Source organism: Aotus nancymaae, unplaced genomic scaffold, assembly GCF_030222135.1.
Source record: "Aotus nancymaae isolate 86718 unplaced genomic scaffold, 86718_ANA_hifiasm-v0.15.2.pri h1tg000079l, whole genome shotgun sequence".
Lineage (NCBI taxonomy): Eukaryota > Metazoa > Chordata > Mammalia > Primates > Aotidae > Aotus > Aotus nancymaae.
In genome coordinates this window covers 1398806-1419538 of record NW_026988494.1, presented here as the reverse complement: position 1 = coordinate 1419538, position 20733 = coordinate 1398806, and the positions used below count along the sequence as shown (strand labels likewise).

Genomic DNA, 20733 nt, shown 5'->3' with positions numbered 1-20733 from the left:
CTTGACCCGTTTGGGCTTAGGTAATTCTCCCAAATAGCTGGGACTAAAGGTGTGTGCCACGACACCCAGCTAATATTTCGTTTTTTGTAGAGATGAGGGTCTTGCTATATTTCCCAGGCTGGTCTCTAACTCCTGGGCTCAAGCAATCTTCCTGCCTCAGCCTCCCAAAGTGCTGGGATTACAGTCATACGCCACTATGTCCGGCTGGCAATATAATCATTAGTATACAATTAATCAAATGTAGTATATATATTGGTAAACATAAAAATCAAAATTTTACTGAAGGTGTAATTTTTTTTTTTTTTTTTGAGACGGAATTTTGCTCTTGTTGTCCAGTCTGGAGTGCAATGGCACGATCTCGGTCCACCACAGCCTCTGCTCAAGCAATTCTCCTGCCTCAGCCTCCCGAGAAGCTGGGATTACAGGCATGTGCCACACGCCCAGCTAATTTTGTATTTTTAGTAGAGGCGGGGTTTCTCCCTGTTGGTCAAGACGGTCTTAAACTCCCAAACTCAGGTGATCCACCTACCTCAGCCTCCCAAAGTGCTGGGATTACAGGCGTGAGCCACCACACCCGGCTGAAGGTATAATTTTTAATGGGACTGAGCATTTATTTTTTTCAATTAATTAATATGTTCATGAATGAATATTGATTTTTTTTATGAATGAATATTGTTATTGCTAGAATGAGAGACTTAGCATCGACTGTTGTTACTATTTTTCATTTTCTTTAAGAGACTTGTTCTCACCATGCTGCTTGCAGTATAACGTTGCCCAGGCTTGCCTCTAACTCTTGGACTCAAGATCCTCTCACTTCATCTGTCCCAAATAGCTGGGACAGGCATGCATCACCACATCCAGCATATTTCATTTTTATAGATGTAAGAGCTGACAACTTTTGTTTACATAAATTAGCATTTCCCCACCCATGATTTACTGAAGCAATGGAACTCAATTCTTTGAACTCCTTCAAAATTCTACGTCAGGGCCAGGCACAGTGGCTCATACCGTAATCCCAACACTTTGGGAGGCCAAGGCTGGCAGATCACCTGAGGTCAGGAGTTCAAGACCAGCCTGGCCAACATGGTGAAACCCCGTCTATACTGAAAATACAAAAAATTAGCTGGGCATGGTGGCAGGTGCCTATAATTCAGCTACTCGGGAGGCTGAGACAGGAGAATCCCTTGAACCCAGGAGATGGAGGTTGCAGTGAGCCCACGCTATTGCACTCCAGCCTGGGGAACAAGAGTGAGACTCCATCTCAAAAAAAAAAAAAAAAAAAAAAAAAAAAAAAAATAGCACAGTGACATGAACTAGTAGTACCAGCTACTTGGGAGGCTGAGATTGGAGGATCCTTTGAGCCCAGGAGTACAGGTCCAGCCTGGGTAACAGAGTGAAACCAGGTGACTTTAAAAAAAAAATGTAGGTGCCACTCAGGGTTCAATCCCCAGACCACTGGCATTTGAAAGCAATGTGACATACGTGTTTCATATTGCTGGGGTCATCAAATCCACTTCGTATGTCACTAACAGCATGAAAAAAAGACATAATAGAAAGGCCAGAATGTTTCATAAATCTTTTGCTTTAATTAGAAATCATGCGTATACTGGGTCATTGTAAAATGTATTTCTCTGACAACTCAGTTAGGTCCTTCTTTAATTTTGTTGAAAACAAGTCATTAGAACCAATTGAGAAATCAGTACCTACATATTTTCCATGGCGTCCACTGGCCTAGAGGTTCCTACACTATCCGTGGATACATCAAGTAAGATTAGACTGAGGATTGGCGAGGGATGTGCCGTTCTCGTGTAAAGCGGAAGAAGAGTGTATCGTTAGGCAATTTTTTTTTTTTTTTGAGGCAGAGTTTCGCTCTCCTTGCCCAGGCTGGAGTGAAATGGCACAATCTCGGCTCACCGAAACCTCCGTCTCCCGGGTTCAAGCGATTCTCCTGCCTCAGCCTTCCGAGTAGCTGGGATTACAGACATGCACCACCACACCCGGTTATTTTTGTATTTTTAGTAGAGACGGGATTTCTCCACGTTGGTCAGATTGGTTTAGAACTCCTAACCTCAGGTGATCCGCCCACCTCGGCCTCCCAAAGTTCTAGGATTACAGGCGTGAGCCACCGCGCCCTGCCCATTAGGCAACTTTTTAGGATATAGGATAAACACTGGTGTCCTGAAAACGTTTCTGGCTGCAACACTCTGAGAGATTTGCATTCTCGAGTTTGGAGACCATGGCTTTTAAAGACTCCACTCACTCCAGTGATGCCAGCAACCAGCTACTGTCTGTGACTTCGAAAGTTTGTACTTTCAGTCCACACCTCTTCCTTTCGTTGGGCACCACACTTGCCTACACTCGGAGTGCCCCGGCACCGCCCCCCGCCCCGCGCTTCGCTTTCCGCCCCTCACACTAGGAAGCCACGAGCCGCTTCTGGCGCCCACGCCGCTCCTCGGCTGCCCCGCCTGGGTCCTCCATCCTTGCCCCTGGAATCGGCCTCCCTAATTCCCTTCCCTCTGAAGGTTATTTGGAAACGGGCTCGAAGGGGCGACACTGCGTAGAAAACCAAATTCCATCCGGGGCGGGCAGGGAGTGCTACTCTCGATGGAAGACGTTCCCACGTTTGGTAGTGAGGAGCGTTTGCGGCACTGCCAGCGCTCTCGAGGATCCTCTGCGCGGGGATAGCCAGTCGTAGCCCCGAAGATACGTCGCGTCCGCCCCTGACTCGAAGGGTAGTCCTCGAGGGAGCTCCACTAACCACCCAGCTTTCTCCGCCTTCCCCCAGCCAGGCCCGCAGCCAGGGTAGGCGCGGGCGGCCCCCGCCCCGCGCCCACCTCTGCCGGCGCGCCTGACCTTAAGGCGGGTGTGGAGTTGGGCTTTCTCAGGCACACGGTGGACCCACCGCGGGCCTTTCCTGTTTGAAGAGTACAGCGTCACACAGCAACTCGCGCGAGACGAAGCGACTTCTCGCGATAAGTCCAGGGGTGGCCGTGATGGCGGCGGCGGGAGCAGGACCCGGCCTGGAAGCGGGTGCCGGACCTGGCCCTGGAGCGGCCGCAAATGCAGCAGCCTCAGAAGAGGGGGAGACGAAGCCGATGGCAGCGGGAGCAGCCGCTCCTGGTGGAGAGGGGACCTCTGCTGCTCCGACAGCTGAGCCCAGTTCAGGGGAGGCTGAAAGCGGGTAAGAGGTCCTGGGGCCGAGGAGGACGCAGGAGGGAGGCCCGCCCCTCGCGAATCCTGCGGCTCCCGGAGCCTTGACACCCGCCCCCTGCGATCCTAGGCCCCGCCGCCAAGGGCTCGCCCTGCCCCTGCGCTGCTTGGCCCGTCCCCTCTCTAATATATCTCGGATAACGCCCCTTCCGCACCTTTCTCGGGCGGTGGGGGCCAAGGATCCTGTGGTTCTCTCTGACTCTTGCATTCCGGCAGGAAACTGGTAGCCCACTCTTCTAACGGGAGCCCTTCACATATCCCAGAAAAGAAACCACTTTGCAGTGCCAGACTGGAAGAAGTAACAGTCACTCTGAAAACAGGGTGGGAGAGCTGCCTCTCTTTGAACCTCTCCCAGGATCAACTCTAACCTAGGTAGATTTGTCTGTAAAGGTCGATTAGGCTTCCCTCTGCTCCCTAGGTCCACCGACTGTCTTGTCCACCTTGTTCTCAATATCCTAACAGTACCTTGGGCATCCAGTCTGAGAACAGGCTTAGCTGAAAAAGCTGCAGGAGTGTGAAGTTCGGTTGTAATTTGATCATCATCTTTGGGAATAGGCATTTTGAGGTTTGTTTCTCTTGAAAATTCTTAATTAAGCGCTTTCATTATCTTATAGGGATGCAAACTTGGTCGATGTAAGTGGTGGCTTGGAGACAGAATCATCTAATGGAAAAGATACAATAGTAAGTATTTATTTTTAGTTGTTTGCAAGGCAAAACTATCGCTTTTAACTTTTTGAGCTAATCAAAAACAGGGCCGGTCGCGGTGGCTCACGCCTGTAATCCCAGCACTTTGAGAGGCCGAGGCAGGCGGATCACCTGAGGTCAGGAATTGGAGACCAGCCTGACCGACATGGTGAAACCCCGTCTCTACTAAAAATATGAAAAATAGCCGGGCCTGGTGGCACGTGCCTGTGGTCCCAGCTACTAGGGAGGCTGAGGTGGAAGAATCGCTTGAATCCAGGAGGCAGAGGTTGCAGTGAGCCGAAATTGCGCCATTGCACTCCAGCCTGGCGATAGAGCAAGACTTCGTCTCAAAAAAAAAAAAAATTAGTCGGGCGTGGTGGCGGGTGCCTGAATCGCTTGAACCCGGAAGGCGGAGGTTGCAGTGAGCCAAGAGCGCGCCATTGTACTCCTGACTGGGCAACAAAAGCGAAACTGTCTCAAAAAAAAAAAAAAAAAAAAAAAAAATACATTCAGGCCAGGCACAGTGGCTCATGCCTGTAATCCCAGCACTTTGGGAGGCCGAGGCAGGCGGATCACCTGAAGTCAGGAGTTGGAGACCAGTCCTGACCAACATGGAGAAACCTGTCTCTACTAAAAATAGAAAATTAGCTGGGCGTAGTGGCACATGCCTGAATCGCTTGAACCTGGAAGTCGGAGGTTGCGGTGTGCCGAGAGCACGCCATTACACTCCAGCCTGGGCAATAAGAGCAAAACAACGTCTCAAAAAAAAAAAAATACATTCGGCAGAGCGCGGTGGCTGAAGCCTGTAGTCCCAGAACTTTGGGAGGCCGAGGCGGGTGGATTATGAGGTCAGGAATTCGAGACCAGCCAGGCCAACATGGTGAAACCCGGTCTCTACTGAAAAATACAAAAACTAGCCGAGGGTGATGGTGGGCGCCTGTAATCGCAGCTACTCTGGAGGCTGAGGCAGGAGAATCACTTGAACCCAGGAGGCGGAAGTTGCAGTGAGCCGAGACCACACCATTGCACTCCAGCCTGGGTGACAAAGTGAGACACTGTCTCAAAAAAAAAAAATGCATTCAGGTCAGGCACGGTGGCTCATGCCTGTAATCCCAACACTTTGGAAGGCTGAGGCCTGAGGATCACTTGAGACCAGCCTTGGCAACATAGAGAGACTCTCGTCACTTAAAAAAATAAAAGTAAAATACATTCACCTCAACTGACTTGATTCTTGAATTGCTCTGTGAACACAGGAAGGTGCTGGGGATACATCAGAGGTGATGGATACTCAGGCGGGCTCCGTGGATGAAGAGAATGGCCGACAGTTGGGAGAGGTAGAGCTGCAATGTGGGATTTGTACAAAATGGTTCACGGCTGACACATTTGGCATAGATACGTCGTGAGTACTTTTCTTAGTTTTTGTAAGAATTGCTCGGTAAAATAAATCTCAGCACGCTCAACAGTTAGTTTGTGGGCAAAAAAAAAATGCAGAGTATTTCCTGTGTCTTCTAACCCCTATTCAGCAACAAGGATGTTGAATCAGGAATTGTTTAATTCCCTTAGTGTGTTATTTGCTTACTGAGGGCACAGCCCTGATAGATACAATGGTGGGTATTGTCCCTCCTTTTGAGTTTACAACCTGGTTTGGAGACCAAAAAAATGCAATTACAAAGTGTTATATAAACAAATTTAGGACAATATAAACTTTGTGTGGGGGGGTCTTGGATTTTTCAGAAAGGATTAGTGTATATGTGGACAAAGCCTGTTGTCCAAAATTTGAGACAACCCATGCTCTTTATGCCTGAACGATCCTTTTTTTCTTTTTCATTGCCACTGACTCATTCCTTGAAGTATCTTGTCAGGTCTCAGCAAACCTATTTCCAATCGTGTACCTCTTCTAGTGTATTAAAATCATACTGTGATTGAGAATGAAATTTTTACGTTATACTGACTCACTGTCTATTGTACCGCTCGCTCTCTGTAACGTTCTTTATGGTCTATATTATACTAATATATTTATATAAGACTATCTAAAAATAAGGCTGCATTATTCTGAAATTAATTCACCTTGGGTAAGATTGGGAAGACATATATATATATGTTTGCTTGTTGGTTTCTTGAGACCAGGGTTTACTCTGTCGCCCATGCTGGAGTGCAATGGCTGGATCACAGCTTGCTGCAGCCTCAAATTTCTGGGCTCAAGGGATCCTCCTGCCTCACCCTTCCAAAGTACTGGGATTGCTGGCTTGAGCCATCATACCCTGCTTTCTTTCATAATCTGTTGTATGCTTTCTAGTTAAAAAGTTAAAGTGGGCTTTAGAAATGCTGATGTCTCAATTAACATGTGACTTGTGATTTAGGAAAGAGTGTTTTAAAAAGAAAGAACAATACTGAAGGATCAGGAAGAAATTATTGATCTTGGTAGCAAGATCTGCTCAGAAAACACTAGCTAAGCAAGACAGGTCACTTAGAGAGGCCTAAAATAGGGCTATTTCAGCCAGAATTATTTGTTTGGATTGACAGAATTTAGGAAAGGAAATTTACTAGAGAGATAACTGGGAGGAATTCAGGGAATAATCACATCACAGTTAAAGTTTTGATAGCTTTGGAGAGAACAGTTTGTAACTGAATTTCAAAAGTTGTATCTAAAGCCCAGTTAGGTCCTATCCGTGGTATCAAGTTGTTTTGTTTTGTTTTTTTGAGACGGAGTTTCGCTCTTGTTACCCAGGCTGGAGTGCAATGGCGTGATCTCGGCTCGCCGCAACCTCCGCCTCCTGGGTTCAAGCAATTCTCCTGCCTCAGCCTCCCGAGTAGCTGGGACTTCAGGCATGAACCACCATGCCCAGCTAATTTTTGTATTTTCTAGTAGAGATGGGGTTTCACCTTGTTGACCAGGATGGTCTCGATCTCTTGACCTCGTGATCCACCCGCCTTGGCCTCAAAAAGTGCTGGGATTATAGGCGTGAGCCACCGTGCCCGGCCCGGTATCAAGTTTTTTTTTTAAAAAAAAGTCCAGGCCTGGTGGCTCACATCTGTAATCCCAGCACTTTAGGAGGGGAGGATCACTTGAACCAGGAGTTCAAGACCAGCCTAGGCAACATAGTGAGACCTCGTCTCTATGAAAAATAGAAAAAATTAGCTGGGCTTGGTGGTACACACCTGAAGTACCAGTTACTTGGGAACTTTAGGCAGGAGGATTGCTTAAGCCCTGGAGGTTGAGGCTGCAGTGAGCTATGATTGTGCCGCTGCACTCTAGGCTGGGTGACAGAGTGAGACCCTGTCTCAAAAAAAAAAAAGAAAAATAATAAAGCCCAGTTAGGTGGGTTGGATTACCTTTTACAACTGAGAGAGTGTGAGCTGGCAGGGTATGAGAAAGGCTGCTCTTGGCCAGGTGCAGTGGCTCACACCTGTAATCTCAACACTTTGGGAGGCCAAGGTGGGTGGATCATGAGGTCAGGAGATTGAGAGCATCTTGGCCAGCATGGTGAAACCCCATCTCTACTAAAAAATATAAAAATTTAGCCAGGCGTGGTGGCACACGCCTGTAGTCCCAACTACTTGGGAGGCTAAGGCAGGGGAATTACTTGAACCCAGGAGGTAGAGGCTGCAGTGAGCCGAGATCTCATCACTGCACTCCAGCCTGGGCGACAGAGTGAGACTCTGTCTCAAAAAAAAAAAAAGTAGATAAGTAGTTATTTGAATTCAAATACAAACAGGTGTAAAGAGCAGCCTTTTTCTTTTTCTTTTTTCCTTTTTGAGACAGAGTCTTACTCTGTTGCCAGGCTGGAGTGCAATGGCGCGATCTCGGCTCACTGCAACCTCTGCCTCCCGGGTTCAAGCAGTTCCCCTGCCTCAGCCTCCCAAGTAGCTGAGACTACTGGCGTGTGCCACCACGTTCAACTAATTTTTTGTATTTTTAGTAGAGACAAGGTTTCACCATGCTGGCCAGGATGGTCTCCATCTCCTGACCTTGTGATCCACTGCCTCGGCCTCCCAAAGTGCTGGGATTACAGGCGTGAGCCACAGCACCCAGCCCTACCTACCTATCTTTAGTATGAGGCTTTGCCTTCTGTAAATAAGCCTATCACAATAGACTATTTAACAGAAGAGGTTCTACAGAGGAGTGAAGGTAAGGGAACTCAGCGTTAACATTTATAAGAATGCTTTTTAATTCCATTAGGGTGGCAATAGTTGGTAAAATGCTTGGTAGTCTTCTCTGAGGATACTCTAAGCTATTTCAGAGTCCAAGATAAACTTTTGTTCTGATTTTTCTCTTTTAGCTGAAGCCATTTATACTAAAGGTCTTCTGTTCTGTTACTTTGCCCTTTGCAAGACTAAGCTGTCCTGTCCTTTTCCTGTCATCCTGTGCAGTCACTACCATGTTTCTCTTCTCAAATGTGTTGGTTCCTCTGTTGCATCCAGTCTCTGCCATTCCCCTCCAGACCTCTTCCTCTCTTGCCTTTAAACAGGCAAGTCTTCTCTTGATGTCATGTGATCCACCCACCTCGGCCTCCCAAGGTGCTGGAATTACAAGCATGAGCCACCTCGCCTGGCCTAATTATTTACATTTTCTGTTTATTTTTTCATATATTCTGCCTACCCTTTCCAACCACATTATTGATACCATAGAGATAGACCTTAGACTATTTGTCCTCTTCTACAGCTGGCCTGGCATACTGTTTTTAGGTGCTCAGAAAATAAACTAGTGGTACCAGTGAGAACCTTCTAGATGCTGAATTGTCCAGTATAATGGTTAAGGTCTTACTGTGACAGAAAAATCCGAGTATTTATAAGAATATGAGCCATGTGCCGGGCGCAGTGGCTCACGCCTGTAATCCCAGCACTTTGGGAGGCCAAGATGGTCTCAAGGCAGGCAGATCACCTCAGGTCAGGAGTTTGAGACCGGCCTGACCAACGTGGAGAAACTCCGTCTCTACTAAAAGTACAAAATTAGCCAGGCGTGGTGGCACACGCCTGTAATCCCAGCTACTCGGAGAATCACTTGAATCCAGGAGGTTGCGATGAGCCGAGATTGTGCCATTGCACTCCAGCCTGGGCAATAAGAGCGAAACTCCATCTCAAAAAAAAAAGAAAAAAAAAAGAATATGAGCCTGTTTTGGTTTTGACAACCTTTTTACATTTTAAGAATATGTTAACATATGAACATTTTTAACATTTTAATTTACCTGTTACTGATGGGAATGGATTCGTGTTAACTTACTTCTCATGATATATAGCTTGGGCAACATGGCAAAAGCCTGACTCCATTAAAAAAATACAAAAATTAGCTGGGCATGGTGGCTTATGCTTGTAGTCCAAGCTACTCGGGGGTGCTGAAGTGGGAGAATCACCTGAGCCAGGGAAGGTCAGGTCTGTAGTGAGCTATGATTGTACCACTGCACTCCAGCCTGGGCAACAGAGTGAGACCCTGTCTTTAAAAAAAAAAAAAAAACACGTGTGTGTGTTCACAGCTTCACTAATTTGTATAATTTGGCTCTTCTGCAGATCCTGTCTACCTTTCATGACCAACTACAGTTTTCATTGCAATGTCTGCCATCACAGCGGGAATACCTATTTCCTCCGGAAGCAAGCAAGTAAGAACAAACTCGAGTATTTGAAGATGATTATCCACTGGAAAAGAAAAGGGATCTGGGCTTAGCAGAATCAGGAGACCTTTGCCTAATAACTGGTATAAGTTAAGTTGGAGTTTAGCTCTGAATAATTGCAATGCCCATTTCAGGTCATATGATGACTCCATTTTGTTTCTATTATTGTTATTTTCTGTACCACTTATTGAGTGTTCCCTTGGGAATAGAGATGTAGTATTACAGATAACTATTTTTTCCTTGTTATTTTTGATAGACTTGAAGGAAATGTGCCTTAGTGCTTTGGCCAACCTGACATGGCAGTCCCGAACGCAGGATGAACATCCAAAGACAATGTTCTCCAAAGATAAGGTAGAGGTGGAATTAAAGTAATTGCAGTTATACTAAAGAGTTAGGAGGAACTTCTAAATACATTGTCTAACAAGTACTTTCTTCCCAGTTTTTATGAATATATGACAGTGGATTCAGTGATTACCTTTTTCTATGTTTTTTTATTTTTTAAGATGGAGTCTTGCTCTGTCACCCAGTCTAGAGTGCAATGGCACGATCTCAGCCTACTGCAACCTCTGCCTCCTGGGTTCAAGCGATTCTCCTGCCTCAGCCTCCTGAATAGCTGGGATTACAAGTGTACATCACCACGCCTGGCTAATTTTTTGTATTTTTAGTAGAGACTGGGTTTCACCATATTGGCCAGGTTGGTCTTGAACTCCTGACCTCATGATCCACCTGCCTTGGCTTCCAAAGTGCTGGGATTACAGACGTGAGCCACTGCGCCTGGCCTGTTCTATTTTTTTGAGAGAGAGTCTCTGTCACCCAGGCTGGATTGCAATGGTGTGATCATGGCTCACTGCAGCCTTGACCTCCTGGGCTAAAGCAGTCCACCTTCCTTAGCCTCTCAAAGTGCTGGGATTATAGGTATGAGCCACTGAACATGGCCCCTTTTTAGTTTATTTTTTACAAAATTACTTTGAAAATTTTCTTTTTTTTTTTTTTGAGTTAGAGTTTTGCTCTTGTTGCCCAGGCTGGAGTGCAATGGTGTGCTCTCGGCTCACTGCAACCTCCGCCTCCTGGGTTCAAGCACTTCTCCTAACTCAGCCTCCCAAGTAGCTGGAATTACAGGTGTGTGCCACCACGCCCGGTTAATTTTGTATTTTTAGTAGAGATAAGGTTTCTCCATGTTGGTCAGGCTGGTCTCGAACTCCTGACCTCAGGTGATCCGCCCACCTCGGCCTCCCAGAGTGCTGGGATTATAGATGTGAGCCACTGCGCCTGGCCTACTTTGAAAATTTTCAAGGTGGAATGTAGTGGCACCATCATGGCTCACTGAAGCATTGACCTCCCAGACTCAGCTGATCCTCCTACCTCAGCCTCTCAAGTAGCTGGGACTACAGATGCACACCACCACACCCAGCTAATTTTTGTGGTGTTTTTTGGAGAGATAGGGTTTTACCACGTTGCCCAGGCTGATCTTGAACTCCTTTATTCAAGTGATCTGCCCGCCTCGGCCTCCCAGGGTGCTGGGATTACAGGTGTGAGCTACTGCACCCAGCCCATTTCTTCCTAGATTTGCCAGTTAACCTTTGTTTTGTTTTAACCTACCTTTGTTTTATCTCCCCATACCTCTGTTTTTCCCTTAAGCTGTATGAGACAACATTGTAGAAATACTTTACCCAATATTCTGTTATACAACCACAATGCAATTATCATAATACAAAAATTTAACATTGGTTCAGTACTACTGATTTACGGTTCATATTTGTAGTTTCTCAGGATTATTACTGTGTTCAGAATATTCTCCTTCATAGCTTTTTCCTCCATCCAGGATCTGGTCAGGATCACTCACTGCCGTTAGTTGTAATGACTCTTTTGTCTCTGATCTATTAATAAAACTACTCCTTTTACTTTTTTTTTATTATTATTATTTTAAAGATGGGGTTTCACCATGTTGGTCAGGCTGGTCTTGAACTCCAAATCTCAGGTGATCCACCCGCCTTGGCCTCCAAAGGATTTGGATTACAGGCGTGAGCCACCATGCCTGGCCCAGTAAAACTATTCCTTTATTCAGTTTTTTTTTTTTTTTTTGAGACAGGGTCTTGCTCTGTTGCTCAGCCTGGAATGCAGTGGCACAGTGATGGTTCAGTGAAGCCTCAACCTCCTGGGTTCAAGCTATTCTCCCTTCTCAGCCTCCCGAGTAGCTGGGATTCTAGGCTCATGCTGCCACACCCAGCTAATTAAAAAAATTTTTTTTGTAGAGATGCAGTCTCACTATGTTGCCCAGCTAGTTTCAACCTCTTGGGCTCAAGTGATCCTCTTGCCCTGGCCTCCCAAAGCTCTGGGAATACAGACATGATCCGGCACAATACATAAATAAATAAATAAAACAAATAAATAAAGGGGCTCCTTTATTTATGTATTTAGTAAAGTAAACATTTTTAAGTGCTTAGGCAGTTGTTTGGCATGATATTCCTCAATTTGCATTTTATTGTTTTCTCATGATTAGGTTCAGGTTAAACTTTTTTTTTTTTTTTTTTTCTTTAATAGGGACAGGTCTCACTATGTTGCCCAGGCTGGTCTTATACTCCTGGGCTCAAGCAATCCACTGGCCTTGGCCTCCCAAGGTGCTGAGATTACAGTTGTGAGCCACCGTGCCTGGCCATGTGTTATACATTTTTGGCAAGACTATTACATAGGTATTGTTTCTTTTTTAGATTATCACAGCAGTAGATATATAAGGTATTGGTTTGTTTTACTATTAGTGATCCTGAATTGAACTAGTTGGTTAAGGAGGGAGCATTTTTATCTTTGTGATAAGTAATCCTTGAGCTATACATGGAGATTATGTGAGTACCTTATTCTCCTACTCCTTTCAACCAGTGATTTTTAGCCATCATTGATTATCCAACCCTGAATCAGTTGATAGAGTAGTGGTTGTAAATCAGAAGATATTCATTGGTTGTAAGTCTTCTGTAAATAATTTTCCCTCATTCTTTTTTTTTCCTTTTAAATATCAATGAATTTTTCTTAAAAAAGTCAATGTTTTATATAGTCCATTGTTGGGTTTTTTTGGTGTTTTTTTTTGTTTTTGTTTTTGAGACAGAGCCTGGCTCTGTCACTCAGGCTGGAGTGGAGTGGTGCAGTGTCTTGGCTTACTGCAACTTTTTCCTCCTGGGTTCAAGCAGTTCTGCCTCAGCCTCCTGAGTAGCTGGGACTACAGGCATATGCCACCATGCCTGGCTAATTTTTGTATTTTTGTATTTTTTGGTAGAGACAGGGTTTCACCATGTTGGCCAGGCAGGCTGGTCTCAAACTTCTAAACTCAAGTGATCTGCTCACCTCGGCTTCCCAAAGTGCTGGGATTACAAGCATGAGCCACCGTGCCCGGCCATTGTTGAATTTTTTATTTCTGACCCTCAGATTGTCCCAGATTCAACTATTGTAAACAAAACCCGATTCCCTATCTGGCTGATTCCTGAAACTTTGATATGCCCCCATCCGTTTTTGAACTCTTCCTTACTTTCTGGAATAACAGAATATTCCAGGCTTACTTCCCGTGGTTCCTTTTAGTAAAGATTTAGTTTTCATGGAGCTAACTCTGGTGGCGGTACTTTAGAAGATAATCTAAATAGGAGGCCAGAAGATGAAGGTCAAAAGTCGTTTCAGTCATGCAAGCAGGAGTTGGTGAGAGCCACAGTCACAGCAGTGGGGATAGAAGGGAGGCCTGATTGGAGTGACATTTCTGAAATTTTAAAATTTATTTGGTGACCATTTAGGTATAAAAATTGTCAGAAAAGAGTCAAGGACAACTCTATTGTGTCTAGCTTATTCTGGGTGATCACTGGTTCTAAGTATCAGGAGCAAGAATAGAAATCTGAAATCTGAAAAGCAGATTGATGAGGTAAGATACCAAGTTCCATTTCAGTCACAAGAAGTTTGAGATGCCTTTAGGATGTCCAGGTGGAGATGTCTCAGCAGGTAGAAATAGGAGCTTAAGAGAATAATTTGGGAGTCATCTTCTAATTGACAACTAAGGGACCGTGACAGAGCTTTTTCTTCCAACTGGAGTATAAGACCTACATGGCTAAGATTTGTTTATACTTGTGGAAACCCCTATAATCTGTATATCATGTGCATGCAATGAAATATTCAATGATTAAAAGATAAAACATGTAAACCTTGCATAACAGTATGGGGGGGAAACTAACATGATTTTTCTCTTGATTCTAACAAGGTCCTTGAAAAATGCTGTTTTCTTTCTTTGTCAGCATACCTTTGACTGTAGCAGTAATAGTATTAATATATTTTATTTTAAAAATTAGGATATTATACCATTTATTGATAAATACTGGGAGTGCATGACAACCAGACAGAGACCTGGGAAAATGACTTGGCCAAATAACATTGTTAAAACAATGGTAAGTAGACTAAAATTGATTAGACTTGACATTTAAAAAAACATTAATTCTTTGTAAGAAATAATATTTTGTCTCATTGTGAAATGAGAAAATGAGAACTTAATGTTAAACCTTTGAGTGTGAGATACAGCTAATTGTGAATTTTAATAGTTTTCACACAATCAGTGAAATGCATATTGTGTCTTACGTGAGCATTGCCCACATAAGCCTGGTTTTATGTATTGAAACTTTTGTCCACTGTATTTTGCAAGAACAATTTTATATTGAATTGAGACCACTTTTTTCTTCTATTAAAAAAAATTGTTCTAAGCCATATTGTCCTTAAACTTAAAGAGAGCACCCGGGGAGAAGTCAACGGCAAGCTGTTAACAGTGCTTATCTCTGTGGGATAGAAGGATAGGTGAGGATTATGAAAGACTTGGGCACTCTTCCTATTTCTCTGTTGTTTGAATTTTTTGATGGTCATGCATTGTCTCTTTGAAGGAAAAACAATACTGTCTTTTTTGAAGATTACACCTAGGAATTGACTTTTGGAGTTGGTGGTTGATTATCCATTCCATACTTTTAAGTATAAAATGTTTATTAATAGTAAAACACTGCTTCGTTTTAGAGTAAAGAAAGAGATGTATTCTTGGTAAAGGAACACCCAGATCCAGGGAGTAAAGACCCAGAAGAAGATTACCCCAAATTTGGACTTTTGGATCAGGTACATTAATATATTTTATATTTTCTTTTCGATTTTAAGCTACTTGGGGATAGCAAATCAAATGTAAACAAACTGTTTACATTTGTTTATTTCCCACATAACACACTGCCATTACATGCTCATAGCATGGTGGACTCCAAAAAAACAGTGACCAATAGAAGAGTACCCACCTTCAACTAGGAGACCAGTGTTTTAGTTGTGGGTCTTCCCAAAATGTTATGAATTTCTTCAAATCACTTTTTTTTAACTTTAGTTTCCTTACTTGCAACATGTAAAAGTGGTTATTTCAAATTACTTCTAATCTTCCTGCCATCTTAAATTTTGCTCTTAAAAACATTATTTGTTGTGAAAAGAATTTGTTAAGAAAAATTTGTGTTGCATATCTAACATAACAGGAAAACGAAAATTGCCGCTTTTTGTTGAACAGCAGGGGTCACATTTGGCAAGTCAGAATAAAACACATCTTAAAGCTGTACCTCTACATGTTTGATTTGCCAGCTTTGAAGATGCAAGATTTGGCCCGGTGCAGTGGCTCATGCCTATAATCCCAGCACTTTGGGAGACTGAGGCAGGAGGATTGCTTGAGACCAGGAGTTCGAGACCAGCCTGGACAATACAGCAAGACCCCATCTCTCAAAACAATGCAAGATTTCACATAGAAATTTAGATTTCTGTCTTGTAAAATGAAGATATCTGACTACATAGGGCCTGAATTCCCATAGGAGCTGAGTAAATGGGGCTTAGGCACTCCTGTGCCCTCTTCTGCCTCTACCCAGGTTGATTAATTGCCATTTATCACCATTCTGAAACTACTCTGATCCTTACAGTTGGCTTGCCTCACACGTACTTGCAAGGGTGCTTGCTGATCCATAACGCACCCAAGTTTGGGACCCTGCAAGCTTCATTGTTTAGAATTGTCCATTTCAGGCCAGGCGTAGTGACTCATGCCTGTAATCCCAGCACTTTGGGAGGCTGAGGCGGTCGGATCACTTGAGATCAGGAGTTTGAGACCAGCCTGGCTAACAGGGCAAAACCATGTCTCTACTGAAAATACAAAAATTAGGTCAGGCACCGTGTGGCTCACACCTGTAATCTCAGTATTTTGGGAGGCCAAGGCACGTGGATCACCTGAAGTCAGGAGTTTGAGACCAGCCTGGCCAACATGGTGAAACCCATCTTTGCTAAAAAATTCAAAAAAATTAGCTGGGTGTGGCAGCAGGCGCCTGTAATCCCAGCTACTTTGGAGGCTGAGGCAGGAGAATTGCTTGAACCCAGGAGGCAGAGGTTGCAGTGAGCCGAGATCGCGCCATTGCATTCCAGCCTGGGCGGCAAGAGCAAAACTCTGTATTAAAAAAAAAAATTAGCCAGGTATGGTAGCATGCACCTGTAATCCCAGCTACTCTAGAGGCTGAAGCAAGAGAATCTCTTGCACCTGGGAGGCAGAGGTTTGAGTAAGCTGAGATCGTACCACTGCACTGCAGCCTGGGCAACAGAGTAAGACTCTGACTCAAAAAAAAGAATTGTCAGTTTTAGTTCCCATTCTGTTAGAATTTCTCCTGTTTTATGAGCATGCAGATTGACTGACTTATGTAGACTTATTTTTTAATTGGGTATATATTTTTGCAGGACCTTAGTAACATTGGTCCTGCTTATGACAACCAAAAACAGAGCAGTGCTGTGTCTACTAGTGGGAATCTAAATGGTAAGTGTTTACATATCTCATTGCTGAAATATTTTGAAGCTATTGAATCCAGTTGTGCCTAGAATTGGCCATTCTTTGGGTTGGCCCTTATCCTGGATACTTACTAAGATGCTTTTATAGTCCAAACTCAAGTTTTAGGAGCTAAACAAGGATTTGGCAGATGGTAATAGAGGAGAACTTTTTGTCACTTTACAACACAGTTTGGTGTTGAGTGAGACAGGCTTAGCATGAGACAGGGAACCATTTCAAGGTCAGATTTGCCGTGTTTATATCTGTATCCTTATAACTAACATTTAATTTAGAAAGATTCGGCTGCTCTCCACTCTTTTTCTGTAATTCAGCTGTTACTTTTAACAGACTTCCTGTGCCCATCTTCTAATTTTTCTTGCCTGAAACCAGCTAATTTATATGATAGCATTTCTGTGTTAACCACCCATGCAGCTTGTTTTTCTGTTAACCCATCTAATAGCAGGAAAACCCTTTGTTACTAATGGTTATCTAATAAAAGTTGGGGTGGCTGAGAGATGTTTAGCTATTCATCTGATACATGGCATCATTAACCTGTCTTTTGGAGTGGTAGCATCTTAAATATCTGATCATTTCTACTGTTACTAATATTCTAAGATGGGTTGGAAATAGCTAGGTGTGTTGTTTATCTTTTTACAACATATTTCCCCCTTTTAATTGTTAAAATTTGACAAATACATGGTACCACTTCTGTTCTTACAGGTGGAGCCACTTTTGGAGGTGAATTCCTCCACTGTCTTCTTTCAGCCTCTCAGACTTAAGTATTTTGTGGTTTGGAAAATGCTTTTTGCTGAGCTGTGGTAGAAGCTAAAACCAAATAATTTTAAAGCATTGTGAAAATGGCAGCAATAGCACTTAATCTGAAACAGTAGTTGAGTTTAATGTTAGTATTTACAAGCTTGTATGTTGTTATATTCTGCCTAACATGGCCAACCACCCGCCTTTTGTGTTATTTGCCCTGTTTTGGATGGATCTGAAACTTCTTAAAATAATTAAGACGTAAATGACAATAAAAAATGTAATTGTGACTGGGCGCAGTGGCTCACGCCTATAATCCCAAAGTGCCAGCACTTTGGGAGTCTGAGATGGGCAGATCACCTGAGGCCAGGAGTTTGAGACCAGCCTGGTCAACATGGTGAAACTCCATCTCTACTAAAATACAAAAAAATCAGCCAGGCGTGGTGGCAGGCACCTGTAATCCCAGCTACTCGGGAGGCTGAGGCAGGAGAATCGCTTGAACCCAGAAGGCAGAGGTTGCAGTGAGCCAAGATTGTGCCATTGCACTCCAGCCTGGGTGACAGAGCAAGACTCCATCTCAAAAAAACAAAAACGTAATTGTTTTTGGATTAGAGTAACTTAAACTAGAGTGGACATTGCAGCAGTTTAACATTAAACCTTTATGAAAAATAGGAACAACATCTGATGTGTTCACCAAAGGAAATTCTGCGTAAATCTGGTCCTGTATATGCAGAATATGATACCTTCATTCAATGTCTTCATCCTTTTCATTGCAGCAGAACTGCTGGTAATTCCCAAGCTTGCCCCAAATTAAGATTTAGTCCTCTGCAGTTGTTTACATAAAGGTGTTTTCCTACAGTTCAGGGACGTTTTCTGGAAGAGAGAAAAACAAAACTAATTGAGAGGAATGATAGAACCAAACATAAATTTCAAAGTACCTATTTCAGAAATACACAAGGTAATATTCCTTGTGACCTCAGTATGTAGCTAAATTTTTCGTATAAAATATGTAAATTGTCTATTCATATTAATTGCTTTTAGTTCCACAAGCCAAGTTAGTCTAACCTGAATTTTGTGCATTGGCACAGTCTTAATGTTGTATTGACAAATGGGTATGGAGCTAAAAATTGCCTACCAAACTGAAAGCCTTTCTTATTTGTGTCATGTGCAACCACAGTGGAGATCTAGCACTACTGGAGAGAAACACCTTTTTAGTACTTCTGTTTCTGTTTTCCATGTTGTATGTATGTTGTCTTGCTGGATATTCAACTTCAGTGCTTTAGCAGATATTGTGCCTTTATGATGTTTATGGACTATATTGTGTAGTTCAAGCAAGTGAACATCGACTTCCAATGAGGATATTCTCTCTTTATGGGTGTTTGTATTAATTTGGGTGGGGAAAAAAAACAAAAAAACTGTACCCATACAGTTATTTTCCTTCTTTTTATCTGTGGGTATTTGGGATCTGAATGAGTGAAAATGCATTGTGTCACACCCTCAGAAAGTATACTAATAGTTGCAGTTCATTAGGAACAAAGGTTAAAATTGTAACCCAACCATCACTAGTGCTGGATTCATTTGAGCTTATTGCCAGAACCCAGTGTTCCTGGGCTGTGAGAGGCTTAGTAGATTCTTTCAAAACCAGGGTGAAATCCAGTATGATTTTGAAAGGAAATCCTCCTGTGGTGTTACGCAAATGCACATTGGGTGTGTGGTCCTCATGGAATTTCAGTATCCACATGGTGCTTCTCTCATGGCTCATTGAAAATGATCTGCCTTCTCTTCAAAGGGGGAATTGCGGCAGGAAGTAGCGGAAAAGGACGAGGAGCCAAGCGCAAACAGCAGGATGGAGGGACCACAGGGACCACCAAGAAGGCCCGGAGGTGGGGAGAGTGCCCACCCTGTCCTGCCTCACTATTTAAGTGTTACTTGGTGCTGGGAAAGTTCAGCAGAGGGAAAAGAGGTCAAGGGTCTGAGGTTAAAAAGCCTGTCCATTATTTCCAAACCTTGAGCATTTTGAGGGACAAAATAACCCCAGGTTGGAGGCTGAGTGCGGGGGCTCACACCTGTAATCCCAGCACTTTCAGAGGCTGAAGCGGTTGGATGGATCACTTGAGGCCCGGAGTTTGAGACCAACCTGACCATGGTGAAATGCCATCTCCACTAAAAATACAAAATTAGGCAGGTGTAGTGGTGAGCACCTGTAATCCCTGCTACTTAGGAGGCTGCGACAGAAGAATCACTTGAACCTGGGAGGCAGGTTGCAGTCAGACAAGATCATGCCACTGCATTCCAGCCTGGGCAACAGAGTGAAACTCTGTCTCAAAAACAAAACAAAACAAAATAACCCAAGGCTGGGTGCTGTAATCTCAGTACTTTGGGAGGCTGAGATGGGTGCATCACCTGAGGTCAGGAGTTCAAGACCAACCTGGCCAACATGGCAAAACCCTGTCTCTACTGAAAAATAAAACAAAAAAGCTGAGCCTGGCAGTACATGCCTATAATCCCAGCTACTCAGGAGGCTGAGGCGAGAGGAGCAATTGAACCCAGGAGGCAGAGGTTACAGTGAGCTGAGATCGCACCATTGCACTCCAGCCTGAGCGACAAGAAACTCCATCTCAGAAAAACAAAACAAACCCAAGTTTAAGTATCATGTTTTATAAATTTGTTAGTACAAAATTTATAATAGTAACAAGGACAGCATCTTCTGGTGATAAGCCTGGGGAACCTAGGGAGTGAAATTCTGTTAAGGCAACTTGAGAAAGGATAGGTGGGGAGGAAGTAAAACCAGTGTTGAATGTTAGCACCTTCACCTTCTGCTTCTCCCTTCTCATGCCTTTTCCCTTCCCTTTGTCTAATGCTGAGTTGATGAAATCCAGGTTACTTACTTACTTACTTATTTATTTTTGTGAGATAGAGTTCTCTGTCACTCAGGCTGGAGTGCAGTGGCAGAATCTCAACTCACTGCACAAGTTACTTATTTAGGTTAGCAAGATAGCAAGTGCTTAGGTCTCTGAGCTTCTGTTCATTAATTTATAATAATCAATATACTGAAGAATATCACCCTAATCACCCCCATTCCTCTTCTCCCTTCACCCTGCTAGGATGTACCAGCTCAGTTTCATAGACCTCAATTCATGCTTAAAGACCACCAGGAAGATCCCCACAGGCTACAAGTAATTTAACCAAAACTACCTTGCCCAGTAAAGCTAATCCTTTCACTTCCCTGTTTTGCCTGAAGAGGGCAGAGTGATCTATTTGAGTAATGAAAAGTATTTGCTGTGAAGTTGCATGTGTTCTAGCTGAAATCTAATAAACCGGAGGCCTTTCTTGTACAGTTGTATGCAGTTGAGCTAGAGGGGGTTTTAGTTTTTTGATTTTATTTTTTCCTTTCTGCAGTGACCCTTTGTTTTCTGCTCAGCGCCTTCCCCCTCATGGCTACCCCTTGGAACACCCATTTAACAAAGATGGCTATCGGTATATTCTAGCTGAGCCTGATCCCCACGCCCCTGACCCCGAGAAGCTGGAACTTGACTGCTGGGCAGGAAAACCTATTCCTGGAGACCTCTACAGAGCCTGCTTGTATGAACGCGTTTTGTTAGCCCTACATGATCGAGGTATGTAAAGTATTAGGGATCATATGGATGC

The 20733-nt window shown here is 43.7% G+C and overlaps 1 protein-coding gene across 5 annotated transcripts in view; it reads left to right on the top strand.

Annotated features, from left to right (window-relative positions):
* Window positions 1-2993: 2993 nt before the first annotated feature.
* Window positions 2994-20733, top strand: part of ASH2L (ASH2 like, histone lysine methyltransferase complex subunit) — a 44201-nt gene continuing 26461 nt past the window's right edge. For 3 of the 5 annotated variants that reach the window (XM_064368740.1, XM_064368739.1, XM_064368738.1), the window contains exons 1-10: window positions 2994-3181; window positions 3825-3891; window positions 5148-5293; window positions 9400-9488; window positions 9757-9851; window positions 13817-13912; window positions 14523-14618; window positions 16245-16320; window positions 18875-18968; window positions 20485-20702. In XM_064368740.1, the coding sequence (XP_064224810.1) occupies window positions 2994-3181; window positions 3825-3891; window positions 5148-5293; window positions 9400-9488; window positions 9757-9851; window positions 13817-13912; window positions 14523-14618; window positions 16245-16320; window positions 18875-18968; window positions 20485-20702 (1165 nt within the window). Of the gene's footprint in view, window positions 3182-3523; window positions 3583-3824; window positions 3892-5147; window positions 5294-9399; window positions 9489-9756; window positions 9852-13816; window positions 13913-14522; window positions 14619-16244; window positions 16321-17049; window positions 17068-18874; window positions 18969-20484; window positions 20703-20733 lie in introns of those variants that run through there. The other 2 variants (XM_064368741.1, XM_064368742.1) reach the window with 2 other exon arrangements.